The sequence below is a fragment of the Lepidochelys olivacea genome, assembly GCF_965140295.1.
Source record: "Lepidochelys olivacea isolate rLepOli2 genome assembly, chromosome: 1".
Classification (NCBI taxonomy): Eukaryota; Metazoa; Chordata; order Testudines; family Cheloniidae; genus Lepidochelys; species Lepidochelys olivacea.
Window position 1 is genome coordinate 348,170,031 of NC_140411.1, and position 23,864 is coordinate 348,193,894.

At 47.4% G+C, this 23,864-nt stretch overlaps 1 protein-coding gene across 1 annotated transcript; it reads right to left on the reverse strand.

The window, feature by feature from the left end:
• Positions 1-4,523: 4,523 nt before the first annotated feature.
• On the reverse strand, positions 4,524-13,033 carry LOC311531896 (tubulin alpha-1C chain-like). The gene is made up of 4 exons (XM_084649741.1): positions 12,924-13,033; positions 9,354-9,597; positions 7,234-7,382; positions 4,524-5,915 (listed from the first exon to the last, which is right to left on the reverse strand). The coding sequence occupies exons 1-4, from the start codon at positions 12,924-12,926 to the stop codon at positions 4,938-4,940; spliced, it is 1,374 nt and encodes a 457-aa protein (XP_084505867.1). The 5' UTR covers positions 12,927-13,033; the 3' UTR covers positions 4,524-4,937.
• Between the last annotated feature and the right edge of the window lie 10,831 nt (positions 13,034-23,864).

The window sequence follows — 23,864 nt, forward strand, 5'->3', positions numbered from 1 at the left end:
AGTCTCTAAGGTGCCACAAGTCCTCCTGTTCTTTTTGCTAAATGATAGAGGAAGGAAAGAACTAGCAGCCCAAAGGAGCTGCAGATAAAGGACATATCTGGTCAGCAAACAAATTGTCTAAATAAAAGGCATGGTATAACGAGAATTTTAATAAATTTAATGATAATAAGTACCCCTGTAACAATGTATAGTGTGTATGATTTTTAGAAAAATCCTTTAAGGTCATATGGTAATGATGCTTCTCAGTTATTACCTGTAAATAAACTTAAAGCTTAACATAGCAGGAAAAACGTTATAAACTTGGTCTGCTGTATAAGAAGGGAAACTGAGGTACCCTACCTCATGGATTTATTGACTAAACAGTGGGATAATTTCCCCATCACCCTTAAAAGATAGAAGCCATTGAAACCTGGCCTGCCTATAGAACAAAAACAGTAAAATGTGGGGGTAATTCCTCTGTTTTGCCTGCAATCAGCAAGGGTACTTGTAAAAGAAATATTTTAAGCAATAATCTGCCACTCCAAAAAGGGGTAGAAACATGTTCTTTTGTCTTTCAGAAAAGCTGATGCCAGCTGAAGAGCAACCCAATACCATGAATCTACTGTCACAATAGAAATTGTGTTTTGTGTTCTATGTGTTGTCTTGTCGCTAGCACTGTTGTGTGTTTTAAAAAATATATACTGCAGACCTGCAGGTAATTAAAAATAAATGAAGCTCTCTGTCCCAGCTACAGGACAGCCTCATACAAAAACAAGTACATGCCAATGTAGACTTGGTCCAAATTGGTCTGGGTAACCTAAAAGCCCGATGGAATCTTTGGCAATGACTTAATACTACCACATGGCTTATGCATAAGAAAAAATTTAGAAATAGGAAACTACACAGCCATAGCTACGGGATGCACTGAAATGCAGATACTTGCCCTAGCTACTTTGGAACACGAAATATCAGGAAAATTGGGAAATATTAAGGGTTTGATGCATTTGTTAAAACAAAGAAAGAGATCATTCTTTGACACTTATCAATATGAATGGATACAATACGTTTCCAGTATTGTAAAACCAGACTTGTTAATGGGAGAAATTGTTGTCAAAATTGCACACCAACAGTCCCTGGAGGCAAAGGTATTGAAGGTTAGCCCACTCCCCATATTCACATGGGATCCTTCTGGCTACCCTGGACCTCGAGCCAGTGGGCTGGGGAGGGAGGGAAGCTATTGGACACTAGAGGTTGTACCGAATGGACTCATCAAAAGTGGGCATGCCTCACCTTGCCTGTTGCCCCAGAACTTTGTAGTAAAGATACATCACTAGGATCATGTATATGGGATGAACTGGAATCACAAACTCAAATTGCCTCGCAGTACCTTCTCTTGAATAGGCTACATAGCAAGTGACACTGACGATTATAAATCTTAGTGTCAAAAGGGGGATTATGTTGGATCATGTTAAAGAAGTTCTGTGTTAAAATCACAAATGAGTTTGATTCCCCATCATTTAAATTCCAGGGTATTACTAATGAAGAGGTCTCTTGGTTTCTCTCCTTCTATGTGTGAAATTTGCAAGCTGCTAATTGTGTTAGTACATTCTAAGACCGAAGCTGTTCTCAAAGAAATTCTTTGTAACAACTACTCCTCACACAGAGAGAGACTCAAAGCAATACTCTGTAACAACAGAAACAGCACACAGAGACTCCCCGCCCTTTTGTTGTATTCATCTCGCTTTGTTAACAATTGTGATTAAAATATAGATAGAGGATGTATGTAGATGGATGCTTGGTGTGGATAATAACTGAATGATCAGGGAAGTGCCAGCCTAAGAATCCAGTGTCCATCGGCTGAAGAAGGCATCAACTGGAAATAACCAGAGGACCCCCGGAGGGCAGACTGGAATCCACCCAACAGCCTCAAGAACGGGAGAAGCAAAGAACAAGATAACATCTGGCAGCACGGAGCCGTCAGGACTGTGCCATCTGCTGATTGATTCAGCAACAGCATGATGAAACAATTCCCATAGACTGGCCTAGGAAGAAATACCTGTAAAAATGGACTCTAGAAAGTGAGAACTTTGGGGTCTGATTCTGCAAATCAACTTCCAGGAGCATATCAATGAGCATCTGACAAAGCCCTGCTCCCTCCTCGTGTCCAGGCCACCTGGCCAGTGGCTTGGCATGAGCAACTCTAAAGCTGGTAACTATTATAACAACCTTGTATAACCTGTGTGTGTGTGTGTGAATGAATGTGTGAATAAATATGAAATTGAATGGAATGTTATAGCTATAACTCACTGCTTACTAGGATTCTTTCTGTATTCACAATAAATGTGGCATTTTGCTTTTTCCCTTTTAATAAGATCCTGCTGGTTTTTATTTTATTAGTATAACAACTCTGGATCCTATCCCTACCTTCCAGCATATCTACCTCTCCCCCTAGTTTAGCGTCATCTGCAAATTTGCCAAGGGTGCAGTCCATGCCATCCTCCAGATCAGGGGTGGCTAACCTGGGGCTCCGGAGCCACATGCGGCTCCTTGTCTAGGCACCGACTCCGGGGCTGCAGCTACAGGCGTCAACTTTCCAATGGGCTGGGGGGTGCTCACTGCTCAAGCCCTGGCTCGGCCACAGGCCCTGCCCCCAGTCCGCCCTCTCCTCTGAGCCTGCCATGCCCTTGCTCCTCCCCCTTCTCACACCCCCCAGAGCCTCCTGCATGCCACAAAACAGCTGATTGGGAGGTGCAGGGAGGGAGGAGGTGGTGCTGATCAGCGTGGCTGCTAGTGGGTGGGAGGTGCTGGGGGTGGGGTGGGGCAGCTGATCAGAGGCTGCGGACATATTATTGTGGTAAATTTTGGCTCCTTCTCAGGCTCAGATTGGCCTCCCCTGGTCTAGTCCGTAGCAGATGCTATTTCTCCCATCCATCAAGGGGTTTCATTACCATCCTTTTTCATAATGGAAAGGATTGCAGCTCAGTGACATTGTAAGTGCTCAACCCCCAGCCCCCCTCCACCTCTTACATGGACAGGTGCTATTAGCAGAGTCATGAGACCGGCTAGTGGACAGAACTGAAACATCAAGATCCTGATTTAGCAACCCTGCCAGCTGTCCTCGCTGCTTTCACCATGTTCTTTTCACCACACATGCCCTAAAGGGCTGGTATGGTCCTTTCTCAAGCTAAATATATGTAATGCCACAGTCCCAACTTAAGCCTCTTTCAGCTATGCAGCTAGAGAGGCAATACGACTGCTCAGAAATGAGCAACAGCTGCCCCTAGAAGTCCTAGCCTGTTGCAAGCTGGTTCTATTACCCCGTTTGCTGATCTATGTTTATCTACTGTATTCACCACAAGCATTTAACAACAAAAAAAAAAACCCCAGTTTTGAGACATTTGAAGTCCTGTGCTCTTCCATCAAAGATGATGCCAATTTGCCTTTCTAGAGAGAATATTGCAGAGCGTTTCATGTGGGTGTGGAGAACAAGGAGCAATGGAACCATTGCAGGCAGCCTTTTGAGGCCTAGTATATCAGAGGCCAGTGTATTGATCTGGCACCCAACGGTTCAGTACAGTAATTTGGCTACCTGCTGGCCTTAAAGTCTATGAGGGATCATGATCATCATCTGCCACATGTAAGAGGTCAGGCTGAGCTACAGAACCTCATCCACCCATCCTGTAACATCTGGCTGAGGTTACTGAAGTCCTTGAATCATGATTTAAAGGAGGTCAAGTTGCAGAGACTCCACTATTTCCTCTAGTTCAAACTAGCAAGGGCCCCAAACGGCAAAGGTAGGCAAACCTCTCACACCAGGATCTCTGCCAATCTGACCTGGGGGAAATTCCTTCCCCACCCAAAATAGGGCGATCAGTTAGAACCTGAGCATGTGGGTGAGGCTCACCCACCAGACATCTGGGAAAGAATTTTCTGTAGTAAATGGCCTCAACCGTAGGAGACAACTCTGTGGATGCTCCAGGGCTGGAGCACCCACAGGAAAAAAAAAAAATTAACAGATGCTTAGCATGCACCAGCAGGCAAGCTCCCTTCCCCTGCCCCCCCCCCAGTGCCTGCCACACACTGGTGGCCACCTAAGCAACTCACCACAGTGTTCAGGAGGTACGGGGGGGGGGGGGGGAAGAGAGAGGAGGAGAGGGAGAAGATAGGGAGGAGCTGTGCTTGAGGGAGGTGGCGGGGTCAAGTACACCCTTGGTAGAGAGGAAGTTGGCACCTATGGCCTCAACTCTTGTTAAGTTCACTCTTCTATCCAGTAAATTGCAGACTGGAAATTTCAGGGCCTGAGCAGCTTTCAGAGAAGAGGGCAGCTTCCTGCTGGGGACAGGTTTCAGCAGGAATACTTTCTGCAGCACGTAGTGAGTGAGGGGTGAGCACATTCTAGATGTAGGAGTGGGGCATCGAGGTAGCTAAGCCTCAATTACAAAGCTGCTCCTGAAACATGGATTTGGGGATTTACTCCTGGATTAACGGAAAGACACGTTAAAAACAACCTTAGGGAGTCAATATAGCAGCCCTTCACAGAGAAGTTAAAGCCAAATAATTTTTATTGAAATACATAGTTTAATGTCACATGGTTTCTAATAAAAGGTGCGTTAGCAGTAAAAGAGGCAGAGGAATCTTCACGTTTCGGGCAGGAGAGTGTTGCAAGCTTTAGGTCCTTTGGTTCATACATTAGTATCCTTTGCACCTAAAAAATCTGCCCCAAGCATTAAGCTGGTGCCTTATCAGATTTCATTTCAGAGACCTAGCAATGAAGCTTGATAGTTTCAGCAAGTATGCGCTCATGCGACAGAGTTGGCCACGTTCGATTATGCAAGCATAAGAGGGCACAGAATATCTCAACTGGTAACCTTTATATTAAGGGAGAATCCCATGAGAGATGCTGCCTGAGCACCATCACAGCTGTAGCCTGATTAACTGGAGTTTGTACTTGATTTGAGTTAATACTCATCTTCATCTGCCTCATCCCCATCTGCAGAGTCCCTGCCAACTTCCTCATAGTCCTTCTCGAGAGCAGCCATGTCCTCCCTGGCTTCGGAGAACTCCCCCTCCTCCATCCCCTCCCCCACATACCAATGCACAAAGGCCCGTTTCGCATACATCAGGTCAAACTTGTGATCCAGCCGGGCCCAGGCTTCTGCAATAGCCGTGGTGTTGCTCAGCATGCAGACGGCCCGCTGCACTTTAGCCAGGTCTCCCCCTGGCACCACCGTGGGGGGCTGGTAATTGATGCCCACCTTAAACCCAGTTGGACACCAGTCCACAAACTGGATGGACCTCCTGGTTTTGATGGCTGCTATAGCTGCATTCACATCCTTGGGCACCACATCCCCCCGGTACAGCAGGCAGCAAGCCATGTATTTGCCTCGGCGAGGGTCACATTTCACCATCTGGTTGGAGAACTCAAAGCAAGCATTGGTGATTTCAGGCACCGAGAGCTGCTCATGGTAGGCTTTCTCTGCCGAAATTATGGGTGCATAGGTAGTGAGGGGAAAGTGTATGCGGGGATAAGGCACCAAATTAGTTTGGAATTCTATCAGATCAACATTTAATGCACCATTAAATCTCAGGGAAGCAGTGACAGATGACACTATCTGTCCTATCAGCCTGTTCAAATTGGTGTAAGTGGGACGCTCAATATCAAGGTTCCGGTTGCAGATGTCATAAATGGCCTCGTTGTCCACCATGAAAGAACAGTCCGAGTGCTCCAGTGTGGTGTGGGTGGTCAGGATGGAATTGTAGGGTTCCACCACCGCAGTGGAGACCTGTGGGGCAGGGTACACCGAGAACTCCAGCTTGGACTTCTTGCTGTACTCTACTGACAGGCGCTCCATCAAGAGGGATGTGAATCCAGAGCCTGTGCCTCCTCCGAAGCTGTGGAAGACCAGGAACCCTTGAAGGCCACTGCACTGGTCAGCCTGCAAGAGAATACAATATTTGTTCATTTCCTCAACTCAAGGATTTTATACTATTTAATCTCATTGCTGATTAACAGCTGACAGCAGGATTGGTCAGAAGTTCTGATAGTGAACTTCTGTGTAAGAATAAAGTTCCAACAATTCTCCTCTTCATAGAATCATAAAAGTGCAGGACTGGACAGGACCTTAATAGGTCACCTCGTCCAGTCCCCTGCCTGCAAGGCAGGACTAGTAATAGTAATTGACAGTCTAAGGGGAATGTTATTCAGCCTTAATTTGGGATTTTAAGTTACCCCCTTGGATGTTTCCATAGGAGATCATTAATTAGTTCAGTGTTAAGTGGTGGCACACTGACAGAATACTTGTTGCTGTTAGAGGTACTGTTGCATGGACATTTGTCAACCCTTCAGGTAATTATCACACTCCAACATCCACAGAGCGCTTGTGCCAAGTGGAAGTTATTGGCTGGTTCTAGGACAACTACTAGACAGGGAACTAACACGCACTCAGTGTTTCATGATCACTGAAATGCAAGTTGCTTATTGACAGCCTGGAGTCATTTAGTATATGGACACTTGTCTACTTGGAACTGGATTGAGACCCACTAGCTAATTTTATATAGGCCACCCCAGCTATTCAAGGGTTACAAGACTATAAAAGGGTTCAAAAAGGACCTAGATAAGTTCATGGAGGATAGGTCCATCAATGGCTATTAGTCAAGATGGGCAGGAATGCAAAACTATGCTCTGAAGTGTCCCCTGCCTGTTTGCCAGAACCTAGGTATGGGGGACAGGGGATGGATCCCTTGATTGCCTGTTCTGTTTATACTCTCTGAAGCACCTGGCATTGGCCACTGGTGGAAGACAGGATACTGGGCTAGATGGACCATTGGCCTGACCCAATATGGCCATTCCTTTGTACTTTTGTAATGTATTCACCAAGGCTGGGATTTGACACATTGATAATGGACTGCAAGGCCCTGAACTGTTTAGGTCCCACATGATAGTCACGAAGTACAAAGGCGCCCCCCCCCCCCCCCCAAAAAAAAAATCTCATTATGCAGCCATTTCCAAGAGACGCAACAGCTCCTGAGCTAAAACTTTAAGGGTTCTTTTGAAGCAATGAACTTTATACTTGGCTTGTAGTGCCCATCAAACATTGGGTTAATACACAGGAATGCCTTGTTAGCCTGCTGTTACAATCCCCTTTTTAAGTGGATACTGTCCTTCTCCCAACCCCAAAGTGTCATATTGCCCCATTTTGAACGATTAGTTAAGAAGGTGCTTTAAGAGACTTTTAAACATATTTGTCTACTTGCCATTTTACGGACTCTACCCAATACAGTATCAATGATTTCCTTCCCAATGGTGTAGTGGCCCCGGGCATAGTTGTTGGCGGCATCTTCTTTGCCGCTAATGAGCTGCTCAGGATGGAAGAGTGCACGGTAGTTCCCAATTCGGATCTCATCTGCAGGAAGTTGGATTATTGGTTAAACAGAAGACGCCTAACAGATTGGGGATGTTAGAGCATGCGTGAATACCATTGCTAGCAAAGCCGTCAAGCTTCTGAGAGAGACAAGCTTCAAAAAAGGTCCATCATGAAGCAGAAACAGTATATTCAAGATACTGTAGGAATTTTGAGAGGGGTCTGGGATTGGTGAGCTAGGACTGAAGAAGAGAGCTATACCTACAAGTTTGCCCAGATAATGCACATAGGACTTCAATTTCCACCTTGAAGTCACGTTCTGATTAGGGTTACAGTACATTTTAGGATGCTGGCTGGGCTTTCAGTTTTCTGTCTGTGGGATTATAGCTACTATAGGAAGCTTGTGTATTTGTCTTGTTTACTTGCACCTCTGAATTTCTGGTAGCATTTTCTCCAGGGGCAGCATTACATGCTGTAGATTCATAGAGTAAGGCTAGAAGGAACCCTTGTGATCATCGAGTCTTACCTACTCGATAAGACAAACCATAGCACTTCCAAAATAATTCCTCAAGCAGATCTTCTAGAGAAAGATCTGGTTCCCTGACTTAAAAATTCAGCATGTTACACAGACTACTCTGCTTCTCCCCACCCGGGAAGATTTGTTCGTTTAGTTATTTTCCCCCTTAATCTACAGGGAGTTACCCCGACCCTAGTGATAGGGTTACTCTGTTTGGAAAGACAAGATTTCTGGCAACAAATCTCTGAAATCCTCAGGAATCAAAGGCAGCAGCAAAGAGGTCTCCTGGGTTAAAAAAAAAATTTACAGTGGACACTTTTATTATGTTGGAAACCTCTCAATAAGAGAGACTGTGGTGATCTATTCAGAAATACTCTTCACTACTTCAGATCATTGAAAAGTGTGATGCTTGTTTTTCCACAGGAACCAGGTAAACTGGTTTACAGACACTTCATGGGGATGCTTTAGTCCAGGGGTGGCCAACCTGTGGCCCTGGAGCCAAATGCAGCTCTTCAGAAGTTAATATGTGGCTCTTTGTCTAGACACTGACTCTGGGGCTGCCAGCTTTCCAATGTGCTGGGGGGTGCTCACTGCTCAACCCCTGGCTCTGCCACAGGCCCTGCCCCCACTCCACTCCTTCCTGCCCCCCTCCCTCAAGCCTGCCATGCCCTGGCTCCTCCCCCCCAGAGCCTCCTGCATGCCATGAAACAGCTAATTGAGAGGTGCTGGGAGGGTTGGGGAGGCGCTGATTGGCAGGGCTGCCGGTGGGCAAGAGGCATGGGGAGGGTGGGGTGGAGCTGATGCGGGGGGCTGTTGACATATTACTGGTTTCAGAGTAGCAGCCGTGTTAGTCTGTATTCGCAAAAAGAAAAGGAGGACTTGTGGCACCTTAGAGACTAACCAATTTATTAGAGCATAAGCTTTCGTGAGCTACAGAAGTGAGCTGTAGCTCACGAAAGCTTATGCTCTAATAAATTGGTTAGTCTCTAAGGTGCCACAAGTCCTCCTTTTCTTTTTGACATATTACTGTGGCTCTTTGGCCATGTACATTGGTAAATTCTGGCTCCTTCTCAGGCAAAGGTTGGTCACCCCTGGTTTAGTAGCTGCCAGCAAACAGGCTTGCTGGGTCAGATCCTCAGCGGGCGTAAGTGAGCTTAGTGCTACTGATGTTGATGGAGCTAGGCCAGTTTCACCAGCCAAGCATCTAGCCCTCTATCCACAAGAGGGAAATCCCACGTAAGAAAGCGAAGTCCCAAGTGAAATGCTACGCTCATACTAGCATAGGAGGAGTAACCTGTTTGCCATGTAGAGTCCTGTTTGGAATTAATGACACCTGAAATACAATGTTTCATGATTGGACAGTGTCACCAGGGTTACACTGATGGGGGTGGCAAGTCAGAGGATGCAATCAGTGACATTAGCCATGAGGCCCTCCCACCAAAAGGAAGCTAAACAATGTTCTGCTGCATATTTAGCAGTCTGTCCCCTTATCTTACCAATGACCGTGGGTTCCAGGTCTATGAACACTGCTCTGGGCACGTGCTTTCCTGATGCAGTCTCACAGAAGAAGGTCTCAAAAGAAGAATCCACTTGTTCAGTGTCTGGCTCTATTGGTTTAGCGGCCTTGCTGCTGGGAATGGTCCCATCCGGCTGGATTCCGTGTTCTAGACAATACAGCTCCCAACAGGCATTGCCCATCTGGACCCCAGCCTGGCCAATATGGATAGAAAGACACTCCCTCTGGAATTAGGGACAAGTCTCATTACTGCTTCAGGTTAAGAAGATAGTAGCCACAATGTGCACTAGGTGTTAGCCTGGGCAGTTGTATTTCGCTCTTTCAAGCGGTTTTCTACATGCAGACATTTGCCCAACTAATCTGTTAGTGCAACAGGTGGTCTTGGTATACACCTTGATTTCTGGGAGAGAATTTCTAGTTTTCAGGTAATACAGGACTCTTATAACTGGTCTAAACTTTGTGTATGTGACAGTACCCTTGATGCAGCCTGGGGGCAGGTGGGGAGACACAGGGAGCAAAGAATAAGCTGTGGACCTATCCAAACCAGCACTGCAAATGGGCACCTGCAGTTTGGATTTATGCAGCAGGTGTCTCCTTGCATGCCCCTGGCCTTCTATCCCTGCTCTTGCACAGCCTCCACGGGAGTGTACGTGTACTGCCCAGGGCTGCAAGCTCCACTTTCTGGCCCACGCATCTCTTCTCAGCTCCAGCAGGTTCTCAACTCCTCACATAAGGCTCTGCATCCAGGAGCCACTCAGACTAAATAATTCACCCTCCCGAGCTACAAGCAGCATATAGCTGATAAGAAATAAAGAAGCCACATGGGAGTATAAAAATGTAGAAAGCAAGAGATAAGACAGGCTGAAAGAACCAGCCAGACTATGGACCAAAAAAAACTAACAACTGTCACCTATAGGGTTGCCAAGTGGCCAATTTTCAACTGGAACACCCAGTCAAAAAAGAGACCGTGGGGGCTCAGATCAGCACTCCTGACTGGGCCGTTAGAAGTCTGGTCGGCAGTGCAGTGGGGCTAAGGCAGGCTCCTTGCCTGCCGTGGCTCCCAGAAGCAGCGGCATGACCCTCCTCCGGCTTCTAGACGCAGGGGTAGCCCCAGAGCTCTGCATGCTGCTCCCACCCCAAGCTCCAGCTCCCATTGGCTGGGAACTGCAGCCAGTGCCTGCAGATGGGGCAGTACACAGAGCTGCCTGGTCGCACCTACGTGTAGGAGCCGGAGGGAGGACATACCGCTGCTTCTCGGAGCTGCTTGAGGTAAGTGCTACTTGAAGCCTGCACCCGACCCCCTCCTGTGCCCCAACCCTGATCCCCCCTCCTACTCTCCAAACCCCTCAGAGCACCCTCCTGCACCCCAGCCCCACCCCAGAGCCCCAGCCCCGATTCCCCTCCTGTGCACCAAACCCCTCATTTCTGGGCCCACCCCAGAACCCATACCCCCTCCCACACCAACCCCCGAGCCAGCCTGGAGAAAATGAGCAAATGACAGAGGGATGGAGTGAGTGGGGGTGGGGCTTTGGAGAAGGGGCGTCGGGTGTTTGGTTTTGTGTGAGTAGAAAGTTGGCAATCCTAGTAACCTAGCACAGTGCAAGGGAACATAGTGGCTGTCCATCTACTGGTCCTCCACAAGGACATCTGCACTAGGAAGATTTTGGCAGCCCTGGCTTTAAAGCATTAATCTGAAATATACTTAGCTTCTAGCAGTGTCATGGCCGTAGGGTATGAGCAGCCAATAAGATTGTTCTTATTTAGTGTTTGGTTAGTGTCTTCCTGAAGAGACTATTGTTATACACATTTCTCTCTAAGCATTCCTTCAGTTTCCATAGCTCTAAAGCCAGATGCAACAGAGGGGCAGGGACTATTTAATATAAATTAACAGAGCTCCAGCAACTAGAATAGCTATAGCAATAACCTATAATTAAAGGTACTTCTTTAGACACATGTTAAGTACTCGAGCAATTCTAGTTTGCAAGATGCTATGAGGATCCATAGCTTTGAGATCTCTGGAGTGAACTCCTACTCAGCACCTAAGGACTACAAATTTGCCAAGTCACATGACATGAAATCCAGATGCCAACTGGCGGGATTGCTCTCAGGGAATTGGAAGATCTCCCACTAGCGTCTCATCATATATTTGATAGACAGAATTTTAGTCCAGGCCTGATTTCTCACCACCCCCAAGCTGTGGTGAGAGCTCAGACCCAAGGCCTTATGGCGAGCCCATCCCTAGTGGGCATGGCCACTCCTGATTCAATCTGGCTGATATTTCGAAGTTATCCATCTCACAGGGCTGGTATTTGTACTATTTGGGAAGCGTGTTACTCAGCTCGCCCATCCCCACCATTTAGATAGTTGCAATAGTTTTTAGCAAGATGTGGCTAAGGTCACCACTGTGGCCATTTTTTCCAGCTTTAGCAAAGACAGCTGTTTGGATCACAGACCTATTCTAGTCCACAAGAGACAGCACCTGCTCCCAGCATAGCATGGTTCTTGGGATTTTTAAAATGAGTGCGTGGCAAATGGAAAAACCCTAGTGGAACAGCAGGAAATGCAAGTTGAAAGAACAGTTTGCTTGGGGATGCAGTTAAGAGGTACCAGATCAACAGTATTTGCATTCTGCACCAAGATAAGCTGTATTTTACAGCATCAGGCTACAAACAGAGGAAACATTGTTGTCTGGATGATTTTTGCATTTAAATTGCCATGAAAATGTTAAATTTTTATAACAGGAGAGTCCCTAGGACAGCACTTTGAAGTCTGACTTTACTGTCTGCAAAAAAAGTTTTGAAAATGCCTTTTCATTTTTTACAATATTATAAAGTCACATTCAACAGTCAGCATTCCACAAACATTTTTTAGAATATACTTTTATTATTCTAAGTCACCTTATTGTAAACTTTCTGGGTAGTTTGCAGATTGCATGTATTTTAAAACCTTGTATATTAAAAGCATTTGAGTTTCAAAGCTGTAGGCTCTTTAGAGTCAAGATTAAATTAGAAATGTTAAGGACAGTTGTAATTTTACTCATTTAACATAGACAAACCCTTGGGATTACAGTAGACAAAGGCAACATGGCAGCTCATAAGGAAAAAATTACCCTCTGCAAAATGCATTAGTTTCATACATTGTTACAGTTGCTGAAGTGTTAATTTCAAGGGGAAAGACCACAAATATACACTGTACTTTAGCCTGCCAAAATCATTCATGCATCTATATAGACCAGTTGCAGATAAAACAAAAAGCCCCTCAACTCCTATTAAAAGTTAAGCACTTAACAACTCTACAGGCACCAGCTGCTCATGAGCTGAAATCTTAGAGAGAAAAACCAGAGTGAGGGGGGCCACTTAGAGTAATCCAAGTACTAGCTTTTACCTTATAAGGAGCAAACTGGTGGTTCAATAAACTATAAAGCAAGCAACAATTAAATGAGAAAGCTGCTTTGAATTAACATCCAGAGAGGAAGGACTAGGTGTATAGATCACCAGCTTTTAAGACCCCTGTACATTAGCACAAATACAAATAATAATGCATGCCTTACCATGATGGCTTTGTAAGCTTCCTAAGATTTAAGCAAACCAGCTGCCTCTGCCTCTCTTCCTGGAACTTTATATCCCAGTAAGAACTGACTCCACCTGAATGTAAAGAGGCACTCTTCTCATTTAAAGGGGCAGAGACCCCTTTTTTGGGCTTGCCTGAAACACAATCCCTTAGGGGCCGGATTCTGTGCTGACTTGAGCTTGGCGCAATCCCATTGATTTGAATAGGGTTGGGTGGGAGGTAGTTTGGCCCCAAGTGTGTTTCAAAGGGGGATTTGATTGAAAAGTAAGTCAATAAACAAATAAACCACAGGGGTTTTAGTCGAGCTGAAGGGAAGCTTGCGCTGTGTCATAAGGATGAACTAACCACTCCCAAGCCGCAGTTATCCACATCCTAATTAGTAACAACGCTGCCAATGCTATCTTGTGTCCTGACTACTCTATGGACACAATCCTGCAAGTCAATCTGTGCCAAGGACCCCACTGCCATCCGTGGGATTCCCCCTGGGCATAGGAGTCTGCCCGTGAAGAGTGACTTACAAGGTCAGGCCTATGTCTGTCTTATTCTGCTCCCCGTTGTGACAGCTGGCGAAATCCAGCCCTGCACAGAGAGTTCGCACCAGTCCTGTGCATCACCAGCAGCCCCAATCCTGCAAACATTGAACTCTGACTTCCATGGATCTAAAGTGGTGCCTAAAGCTTAGGCACCCCTTGGCCCAGGGGTAAATTTCATCAGTCAGTAACACCTCACTCTGTGAACAGTCTCATTGATTTCAATGGGCTTGTTTACACTGTCTGTCTAGCTAAGGCACCGATCTGGTCCCCATTACCATGGTGTCTGAGCAGCTGACAGGCTTTCATGTGTTTATCCTGCTAACACCCTGTGAGGTAGGATGGGTCTATTACCCCCATTTTAAAGATGGGGAAACTGAGGCACACAAAGACCAAGTGACTTGCCAGAGGTCACACAGGAAGCCTGTAGCAGAGGAGGGAATTGAACCTAAGTATTCTACATCCTAGACTAGTAGCTTAACCACTGGACTGTCCCATTAGAACTAGCCTCAAACATTCAAACCAGTTTTAAAACTGGTGGCATAAAACAGGTGTAAACAGCCTGAAGTGTTTTTAATGAACCAGTAGAGAGATCAGTTAGTAATACTAGAGGGCCCCTCATGTGTCATCCCCCTTGTAACCAGTTTAGTATAAGCAGTTCAGGCCGTCTAGGTCTGGTCCCGGGCTCAGACTCAGGCTTGAACCTTACCCCCCCTCCGTCTACACACAAATCTCTCAGACTTGGGCTCAGACCTATGGGTCTTAGGACACTGCAGGGGTGGAGAGTCTGAGCATGAATCAAGCCAAGATCCAGGGTTCAAGTCCTATTGCTTTGCAATGTACACGCAGACCTCCCTCGACTCTAGCCCCAAAAGTCCACCAAATGTATCCCATAATCCCATGCGGTCCATAGCTGACAAAATCATTTGTCCCAAATTCGACTGGGGTTTGAAGTTTTGCCTAGAAATGTGGCAGGGGCGGAGTGCAGAGTGGGGGAAGGAGGAGGATGGCGGGGGAGTTCTGTGTATTTTCATGCAGCCATGTGGAAGCTAACACAGCAGCCTGTCGATTCCCTCATGAATTCTGACCCAATCACGGGTGCGGATAGCTGCAAACTTTTCTCGCAGCAGGAATTCCAGACAGGTAACCACATTTCGGAGAGTGGTGTATTTTCCAGGGCCACCTCGCTAGCTGACAAGCCCACTCCACTCCCAGATGTGCAGTTCAGTCACTATCTATTTGAATACGTCGGTTGCATACGCTGCAGGTTCCCCACCAACAGCGTGGAATAACATCTCCCTTTGGGGGCAGGACCTCGGGGTAGGGGCCGCATGGGGGCAGGCCTCAGGGAAGGGGCGGCGCAGGGGCAGGGCCACAGTTTGGGCACCAGTGCCCCCACACACACACTTTTAGGGAGCTTCTGCCACTCCTGCATGGAGCTATTTGAGACAATAACCCTCCGTGCATTGTCCTGTTCCAGCCCCTTGACCTCTACTGGCTTCGGTACCTCCATGGCTCGCCCATGCTGCAACAGAAGCCTGGGCCAATGTCCCCACCTGGACCATTCCAAGAGGAAGCATTTCTGTGATAAGCTTATGGGTTGAAGTTCTGGACAGGGCCATCAAGTCGGTCCAGTGCCAAAGAGAGAGGACTGATGGCTAGAGGAAAGGCCTGGAGCGAGGCAAGAGGGAAGGCTCAGGCTGGCTGCACAGCTTGAGGAAAGGGTTTCAGCGCAGTTCCTGGAACAGATCTCAGCAGGAGGAGAGAGCTCAGCAGAAAGAGCTGTTTGAACAGCTGATCTCGCTAATAGCCTCCAGAGGACCGGCTCCCGCTGCATCACCTACACCATGGCCTGAGACCCCTGGGCGGTACAGAACTGCACATATCTGCACTGCTTTGCCAGCATGGGCGGCGTGTGAACCGCTGGCTGGGGGAAGCTAGCCCCCAGCCCCGTCCCTTCCACCCGAGGCCTCGCCCCTTCCGCGTACCCCGGAACCCAGAGCATTCCCTCCCCAGCCGCCGGCCCCCGCCCCAGGCAGGCTAGAGCCAGCAGCACGCCCCCAGCCCCGGAGCACCGGGAGGGAGAGCGCGCAGCAGCCCTGCTGTGGCCTCCCCAACTCCGGGAAGGCAGGCAGTTCGGCCCCAGCTCCTGGAGCCCAGCGGCACTGCTGACGCAGGGTCCTGGGGGCAGAGTGTGGGTGGGGCCACGCCGCCCATGCCTGCCAGCAGGGTGTGTCTGTTACCTCCCAGTTATGCTGTAACTTCAGCAACCCGCCTTCCCAAAGGAAAGGTGCCACTATGCCCTGCCAATCTTGACTTCACCTCCATTTTTCTCCAATCATAGAATAGAATCATAGAATATCAGGGTTGGAAGGGACCTCAGGAGGTCATCTAGTCCAACCCCCTGCTCAAAGCAGGACCAATCCCCAATTAAATCATCCCAGCCAGGGCTTTGTCAAGCCTGACCTTAAAAACTTCTAAGGAAGGAGATTCTACCACCTCCCTAGGTGTTCTCAAAAGAATGATCTTTCCTATCCTACCTTAAATGTGCTGTGCCGTGGTAGGTCAATGTCAGCCTGGTAACAGGGCTCTGCCCAGGAACGGCTCTTGAGGGGCAGACTAAGGCCAGAAGAACGGATATGGCAGAACATACATGAAGTGGGATGGTGGCTCCCAGACCTGGAATCCTCCCTGGAAGAGGTGGACCTATAGAACTTTCTTGCGTCACATGTTGAGCTGGGCAAAATTTTTCAACCCAAACTGTTGATCCCCAACACAGATCCCCAAATGCCCCTCCCACCCCACATGTACCCCACAACCCTCCGCCAGCCCCCACTTATCCTGACAGCCCTGACATACATCCTGCTCGCTGCAGTCCCTGGGCACCTCAGCCCCACTGGCCCCAGTCCCCAACATCCTCCACTCGCCCCCCAAATCCCAGCCTCACAGCCCACCAACACCCCCTCTCCCTACAGCCCTCCAACACTCCCCACTCACCCCAGCCCCTCACCCATCACTCTGGGACCTTCCTGGCCACTCACTGGCTTTGCACCCTCAACACCATCACCTCTCCAGGCTAGCGTGACTCCTCCTGATCCCAGTTTCTAGGCAGGGGCTGTCTCTACCTATGCGTCTGTACGGGGAGTGTTGGCCCCTTACTAAAACTCAGTGGGGTTTTTTTGGTTGGCCAGCTCCCAGTACCAAAAGAAAGGGGAAGGGTCTATGGGAGATCAGGAGGACCCTGAGACTGACAGTCCCCAGGAACAGTGGGGAGATGCTCCAGGTCAGCTTGATTGACAGGGCGGGCAGGCTGATGAGGGAGTCAGGAGGCCAGGGGGGTGGTCCCATCCCCCATGGGAGCTGGATTTGCCTGGGTCAGACAGAGTGGGGCTGAGCTAAGGAGAAAGCAGGGGCCCAAGCTGAGCTGGGGAGCAGAGCTGGGCTGGCCAGAGAGAACCAGAGAAGCAGCCCGGGGAGCAGGGCGGTGCTGGGAGCAGAGCCGCAGAAGCAGCCCGCAGAGCAGACCTGTCCTGGGAGCAGAGCTGCAGCAACCAGAGCTGGAGGGGCCAGAGAAGCAGCCCAGGGAGCTGGAGGCAGAGCAGCCGTGCTGAGGCAGAGTGAAGGGGGAAGCCGTCCGGAGCCGGGTGCAGCTGGGGAGAGCGAAGCGGACCCTGGGTAGTGGGCGCAGCACAGAGACATGCCCCCAGCTAAGAGGCCTGGCAGGCCAGACTTGGGAGGGCAGGGGGGGAAATCGTAAGCCCGATGGGGAGGCTGATGCTGGGAAGAAGGGACCTGCCGCCCAGAGCCTGAGGGCGTGTGGCCACGGCCAGAGCAAGTGTCCGACCCGCAGCATCCCTGCAGCACAGCCAGGGCCGGGCAGGAGGCCTGGGCCGTATGAGGAACAGACTGAACTGCCCTGACGTTCCAGAGACGCTGGTTGTGACGTCCCCATGCCACAGAGCGGGGTGACGGGTTTTCTTTTAACCTTTCCCATTTTTTCCTTATTTAATTGCCAGGGACAGGGGTCGAGAGAGCTGGAAATGTGCCGGGAGTGAAGGGGGGAGGGAGGAGGCTTCGGCTTGCTCAGCTCCTGTTCCCGGCAGTTGGGCCTGGGCGGGGGCGGCCTGATGCCACCTTCCCAGCCAGGCTCTCACAGGCAGTGGCCACGCTCACAGAGCAGTGACCCAGAGCAGCGGGCATCAGAAGGGGCTGGTCCCGCCCCCTCTTCTCCCTGCCCGGGCTCGGCTGCCAGGGACCGTGGCCACACGTGCTGGGCGGGGGGGTAGGCACAGCGGGAGGCAGGAGGCGTGCCAGGGGACAGGCACAGCAGGAGAAGGACAGAGCCCCCGGCAGGCCACGCAGAAATCTAGGGAGGCACTTGACCCTCCATGCCCCCCTACGTACCGCCTAAGTGTATTTTAATTCCATCAGAACTTGTGGGTGAATACCATCTGGCCCTGGTGACATATTACTGTTTAACTTACCAATTTGTTCCAAACCTCCTCTACCGACACCTCAGTCTGGGACACTTCCTCAGATTTGTCACCTAAAAAGAATGGCTCAGGAGGGGATGGGGAACCTCCTTCACATCCTCTGTAGTGATGACCAAGGAAAAGAATTCCTTTAGCTTCTTGGCAATTGCCTTGTCTTCCCCGAGTGCTCCTTTATCGTCTAGGGGTCCCCCTGACTGATTGGCAGGCTTACTGCTTCTGACATACTTTAAACATTTTTTGCTGTTTATGTCTTTTCCTAGTTGCTCTTCAATCTTTCTTGGCCTGCCTTATACTCCTATACTTGACTTGCCTGAGTTTGTTCCTTTCTGTTTTCTTCAGTAGGATTTGACTTTTCATCTCTAACCACCTCTTACAGTGGATTTTTTTTGGTTCTCTTACCCCAAATAATACAAAAGGATCTGTATAGTTTGAGCCTCTATGGTGCATTTTTTGTTGGTTTTTTTTTTTTGTAAAGTTTCCATGAAATTTTCAGGCATTTCATTGTTGTGACTGTTCTATTTAATTTGCTTCCGCCTTTCCCCCCCTCCCCAGTTCCCCTCTTTGAAGATAAATGCTACAGTAGGGGCTTCTTTGGTATTCCCTCCCCGCCCTCCCCCAAGAATATTAAATTTAATTATACTGTGGTCACTATTACTCAGTGGTTCTTATCCATGAGGTGACTATAGCTGATCATGTGCTCCATTTAAGATTAAATGAAGAATTGTCTCTCCCCTTGTGGATTCCAGGACAAGCTGCTCCAAGAGGCCGTCATTAATGGAGTCTAGAAATTTTATCTCTGCATCCCTTCCTGAGGTGACATGTACCCAGTCAATATGGGGATAGGTGAAATCCCCCATTATTATTGGGTTTCTAACTTTGTAGCCTCTCTAATCACCCATCTCAAAAAAGATAGATTAGAATTGGGAAAGGTCCAGAGAAGGGCAACAAAATGATCAAGGAAATGGAACAGCTTCCATACGAGGAGAGATTAATAAGACTGGGGCTCTTCAGCTTGAAAAGGAGATGACTAAGAGGTGATGTGATAGAGGTCTATAAAATCATGACTGGGGTGGAGAAAGTGAAGAGGGAAGTGTTAGTTACTCCTTCACCTAACACAAGAACCAAGGGTCACCCAATGAAATTAAAAACATACATAAGGAAGTACGTCACACAATGCACAGTCAACCTGTGGAACTCATTGCCAGGGGATGTTGTGAAGGCCAAAAGTATAACAGGGTTCAAAAAAGAATTATGTAAGTTCATGGAGGATAGGTCCATCAACAGCTATTAGCCAAAATGGTCAGGGCTGCAACCCCATGCTCTGGATGTGCCTGGCTCTGATTGCCAGAAGCTGGGAGTGGACAACAGGAGATGAATCACTTGATGATTACCTGTTCTGTTCATTTCCTCTGGGGCACCTGGAACTGGCCACTGTCGGAAGACAGGATACTGGGCTAGATGGACCACTGGTCTGACGCAGTATGGCCGTTCTTATGTTCTTTTGAGCATTTCACAATCACCATCCTGATCAGATACTCAGTAGTATATTTCTACTGCTATACTCTTCAAGCATGGAATTTCTGTCCCTAGAGATTCTATGACACAGTTTGATTCACTTAAGATTTTTACTATATTTGACTTTATGCTTTCTTTCACACACCGTGCCACTCCCCCACCAGCACAGCCTACTCTATCATGGCTACATATTTTGTACCCTGGTATTACTATTGTAACGATGTTGCCTTTGGTGGGACCCAGCTGAGAGTACCAGTTCAGGACAAATTGCTTAAAGCAGGGCAGTTACAGCCCAAGGCTGGAGTTTCTATGCACACCAAGGCAAACCAAACCAGCCAAACAGAGAAGACTTCGGTTTTACCCCACTGGCTAATCAAAAGTCATACAAGCAATTCCCTTAGACACTCCAGTTTCCCAGTATCACCACCAGGACCACTCATTATGGGGCCAAATGGTTATGAAAACCAAGATCCCAGTAAAAGAAAAAATGTTCTCTCAATCCCAAAGGACCAAGCCCCAGAACTGGATCAATATACAAGTCAGATCTTACCCACAAATCACACTGTTGCCAATCCTTTAGAATCTAAAAATCTAAAGGTTTATTCATAAAAAGAAAGAAATATAGATGAGAGCTAGAACTGGTTAAATGGAATCAATGACATACAGTAATGGCAAAGTTCTTGGTTCAGGTTTATAGCAGTGATGGAATAAACTGCAGATTCAAATCAAGTCTCTGGAGTACATCCCCAGCCGGGACGGTCATTCAGTCGTTTGTTTACAGCTTCAGTTTGCCGCAATGTTCCTCCAGAAGTAAGAAGCAGGATTGAAGACAAAATGGAGGAGATGCAGCAGCCTTTTATATCCTCTGCCCTGTGGATGATCACAGCAACAAGATGGAGCCTGGAGTCACATGGGCAAGCCACATGTCCATACATGACTCAGTTCTTTAAAGGCTGATGCCATTGTTTGCATGTTAGTTTGAAAGTTCCCAGGAAAGCTCAGATGTGGATTGGCGTCTCCCAAAGTTCACTGTCAGCTAAGTGTTTCTTGATTGGGCACTTACTGAGAATAGTCCCTTCTCAAGAAGCTGACCAAATGCTTCACTGAGGTTACTTAGAATCAAAACACACTGATATACAAGTACATAGCCAATATTCATGACTTCAACTACAAAAATGATACACCCATACAGATGGCATAATCATAATCAGCAAATCATAACCTTTCCATAGACACCTTACACGACAACCTTTGTACAATATTTGCTGCAAATATATAACAGTGGTTGCAACAATGATCTATATGGTCACAGGTTATGTCAGTAATGTCACAACTGTGACCCATTGATTATCCTCATTCCACCAGGTTTCTGTGATGCCTGTTATATCAGTATCCTCACTTAATACCAGGCACTCAAGTTAACCCATCTTGGTATTTAGACTTCTTGCATTTGTATACAAGCACTTATAAAACTTGTCAATATTTGGTTGTCTGCCTTCATGTGACGGGCATAACTTCATGTCCCTAACTGAGTGGGACTCTTTTCATTTGACTGTTTCTCTTCAGTTCCTGCATGTACTTTAACAACTTCTATCCTCTGTTGTTTACTAGATATAGAGCGTCCCCTTTTAATACATCGTCCTCTAAGGGCTACGTCTGTCTGAAACGTGTGCTGCTCAGTTTCCCCAGCTCTTGGTTTAAAAACTCCACTGACCTTCATTTTGCATGCTAGCAATTTGGTTCCGTTTTGGTTTCGGCAGAGCCCATCCTTCCTGTAGAGGCTCCTCTTTTCCCCCAAAGGTTCCCTTGTTTGTAATAATCTTAAATTCTCTCATCCACACATTGAGACTTGCATCCTCCTGCCGTTCTGCCTGTCTAACTCGCCCTGCACATGGAACTGGAAGCCCTTCAGAGAGTGCCACCATGGAGGTCCTGGGCTTTAATCTTTCCTAACCGTCTAAATTTGGACTAGGACCTGTCTCCTACCTTTCCCTACGCCAATGGTAGCTAAAATGTACCAGAACCACTAGCTCCCACCCAGCGCTGCACATACCCTCTTTACAGATGTCCTGAGAGGTCTGCAACCTGTGAAGCCAGCAACCAGGAGCAGCAAACAGGTGAGTTTTGTGAGGAAGCTGAGAGGGCCAGATACACTCACTACACCAAATATTCTTTAAACTTAGGCCAGTAGCCAATCTTCCCTCCCCCCATGTCCCCCCTACAAGAAGTACACTCACACATATGCATGCACCAAGAGTAAAGAGAATGCAGGCAGAAGCCCAGCAGCAGAGTGGGGGCTATCCAGTTTATTGCACTGACTGCAGAGTATGATTACCTGCCTTGTGGGCAGGTGGCATGTGTGTGCAAGCAGTTCATGGCCCTCAGAGACCAAGGACGGGCTCTTGAGACCAGAGTGGCTGAACTGGAGGAGCTAAGGGAGACAGAGTTACATAGAAGAGACTTTCCAGTACACAGTAAAGTCCCACACCCACTCTGGCAGTCTCTGTGCTGTTGAGAGGATGAAAGTCTGGGAAGAACATCAAGCTGGAGCAGAGGGAAATGATTCCCTAGTTGGGACCCTCTTTCCAGATGATGTCTTGATATCCTCACACTGAGGGTACCCCTCGAGGGGAGGGGACCCCTGTAATTGGGATAGGACAGGTGATAGTATTGGGGTTGTGATGACTGGGAGAACCCCCCTGCTGGATACAAAGGTTGCAGTTACCACTGTGGCTTTTAAATCCTAACTCTTCCATCGCCGAAAGCTTGATGACTAACAGTGGTGCTTTAGTGCAATTCTAGTTTTCATCTCGAAAAGATACTTAAGAAATAAGTGCAAGTATTTTTTTAAAGATGAAAATACAAGAGGGCTTTTTAAATGGCCTCAAATACTTAGTCACAAAAGAACTCCAATCACCTGAGCCTTTATGGCTTAAAGCTTTATTCATAGATTCCAAAGCCAGAAGAGACCATGGGACCATCTAGTCTGACCTCCTGTATAACACAGGCCCTAGAATGTCCCCAAAATAATTCCTAGAGCAGATCTCTGAGAAAATTGTCAGAGATGGAGAATCCACCACAACCTTTGGTAACCTGGTCAATGTAATGTATGGGTTTCAGAGTAGCAGCCGTGTTAGTCTGTATTCGCAAAAAGAAAAGGAGTACTTGTGGCACCTTAGAGACCAACCAATTTATTTGAGCATAAGCTTTTGTGAGCTACAGCTCACTTCATCGGATGCATCCGATGAAGTGAGCTGTAGCTCACGAAAGCTTACACTCAAATAAATTGGTTAGTCTCTAAGGTGCCACAAGTACTCCTTTTCTTTTTAATGTAATTTATGACAATATAAAGGTCTAAGATGTCTTGAATCCTCTAGATAGCAATCTTTGAAGGCAGTGTAAGTTCTTAAACTACTAACATTGCCAAGTGTATAAATTCTACAGAATTGGTCACTTTGAATCCTGAAGGCCAACAGGTGCCTACTGACAAGTGTTTTAAACTGTGTGCTTAACAATGCATATGATCTTGAAGCTCAAACAAGCTGATTTTGAATGCACGTGTCAACTGTATAATCCAGCCAACCTCTAATAAATGACCAGGGACCTAGTCCTCATTGAGCAGCGTGTCCTTCTACATGCCAGCTTGGTTCTTAATACTTTTCTTTTGAGTTGAGGAAGTCAAGTGGCTGAAAGTTCTCCTTTGAGCAAAATCCTTTCTCTTTGCACAGAGACCAAGCCTTGGGGAAACCTCAACCTACAATAGTTTTCTTTTTAAAGAAAGGTATAAGCATATGAAAATGGGGTGAAACTGTCTTTTTTGGCAACCTTCCTATGGAATTGTACTAGGTGACCCCTTATAATGCCACTTGGAACTTTCATAGCCCTGTCAAACCCTTCCTCTTTTACACACCTCTGCAGTGGCTGCATGCTGTGACTGTAAGCCTGTAATTAATGACACTTTTAAGACCTCAAAGTCTGAAGTTATGTGCATAATACTCTTAACACAAAAAGAAAAGGAGGACTTGTGGCACCTTAGAGACTAACCAATTTATTAGAGCATAAGCTTTCGTGAGCTACAGCTCACTTCCTCAGATGAATCTGAGGAAGTGAGCTGTAGCTCACGAAAGCTTATGCTCTAATAAATTGGTTAGTCTCTAAGGTGCCACAAGTCCTCCTTTTCTTTTTGCGAATACAGACTAACACGGCTGCTACTCTGAACTCTTAACACAATTACTAACACTTCAGAGCTGTAACTCCATCACTTGTCTGACTGGTAGAGTGATCTAGTGGCTGAAGAATGGCACACAGCATAAAGGATCCTAGGTACTACTTGTAACTATACCCCTGACTTGATAGATGGCTTTGGGCAAGTCACAACTTCTT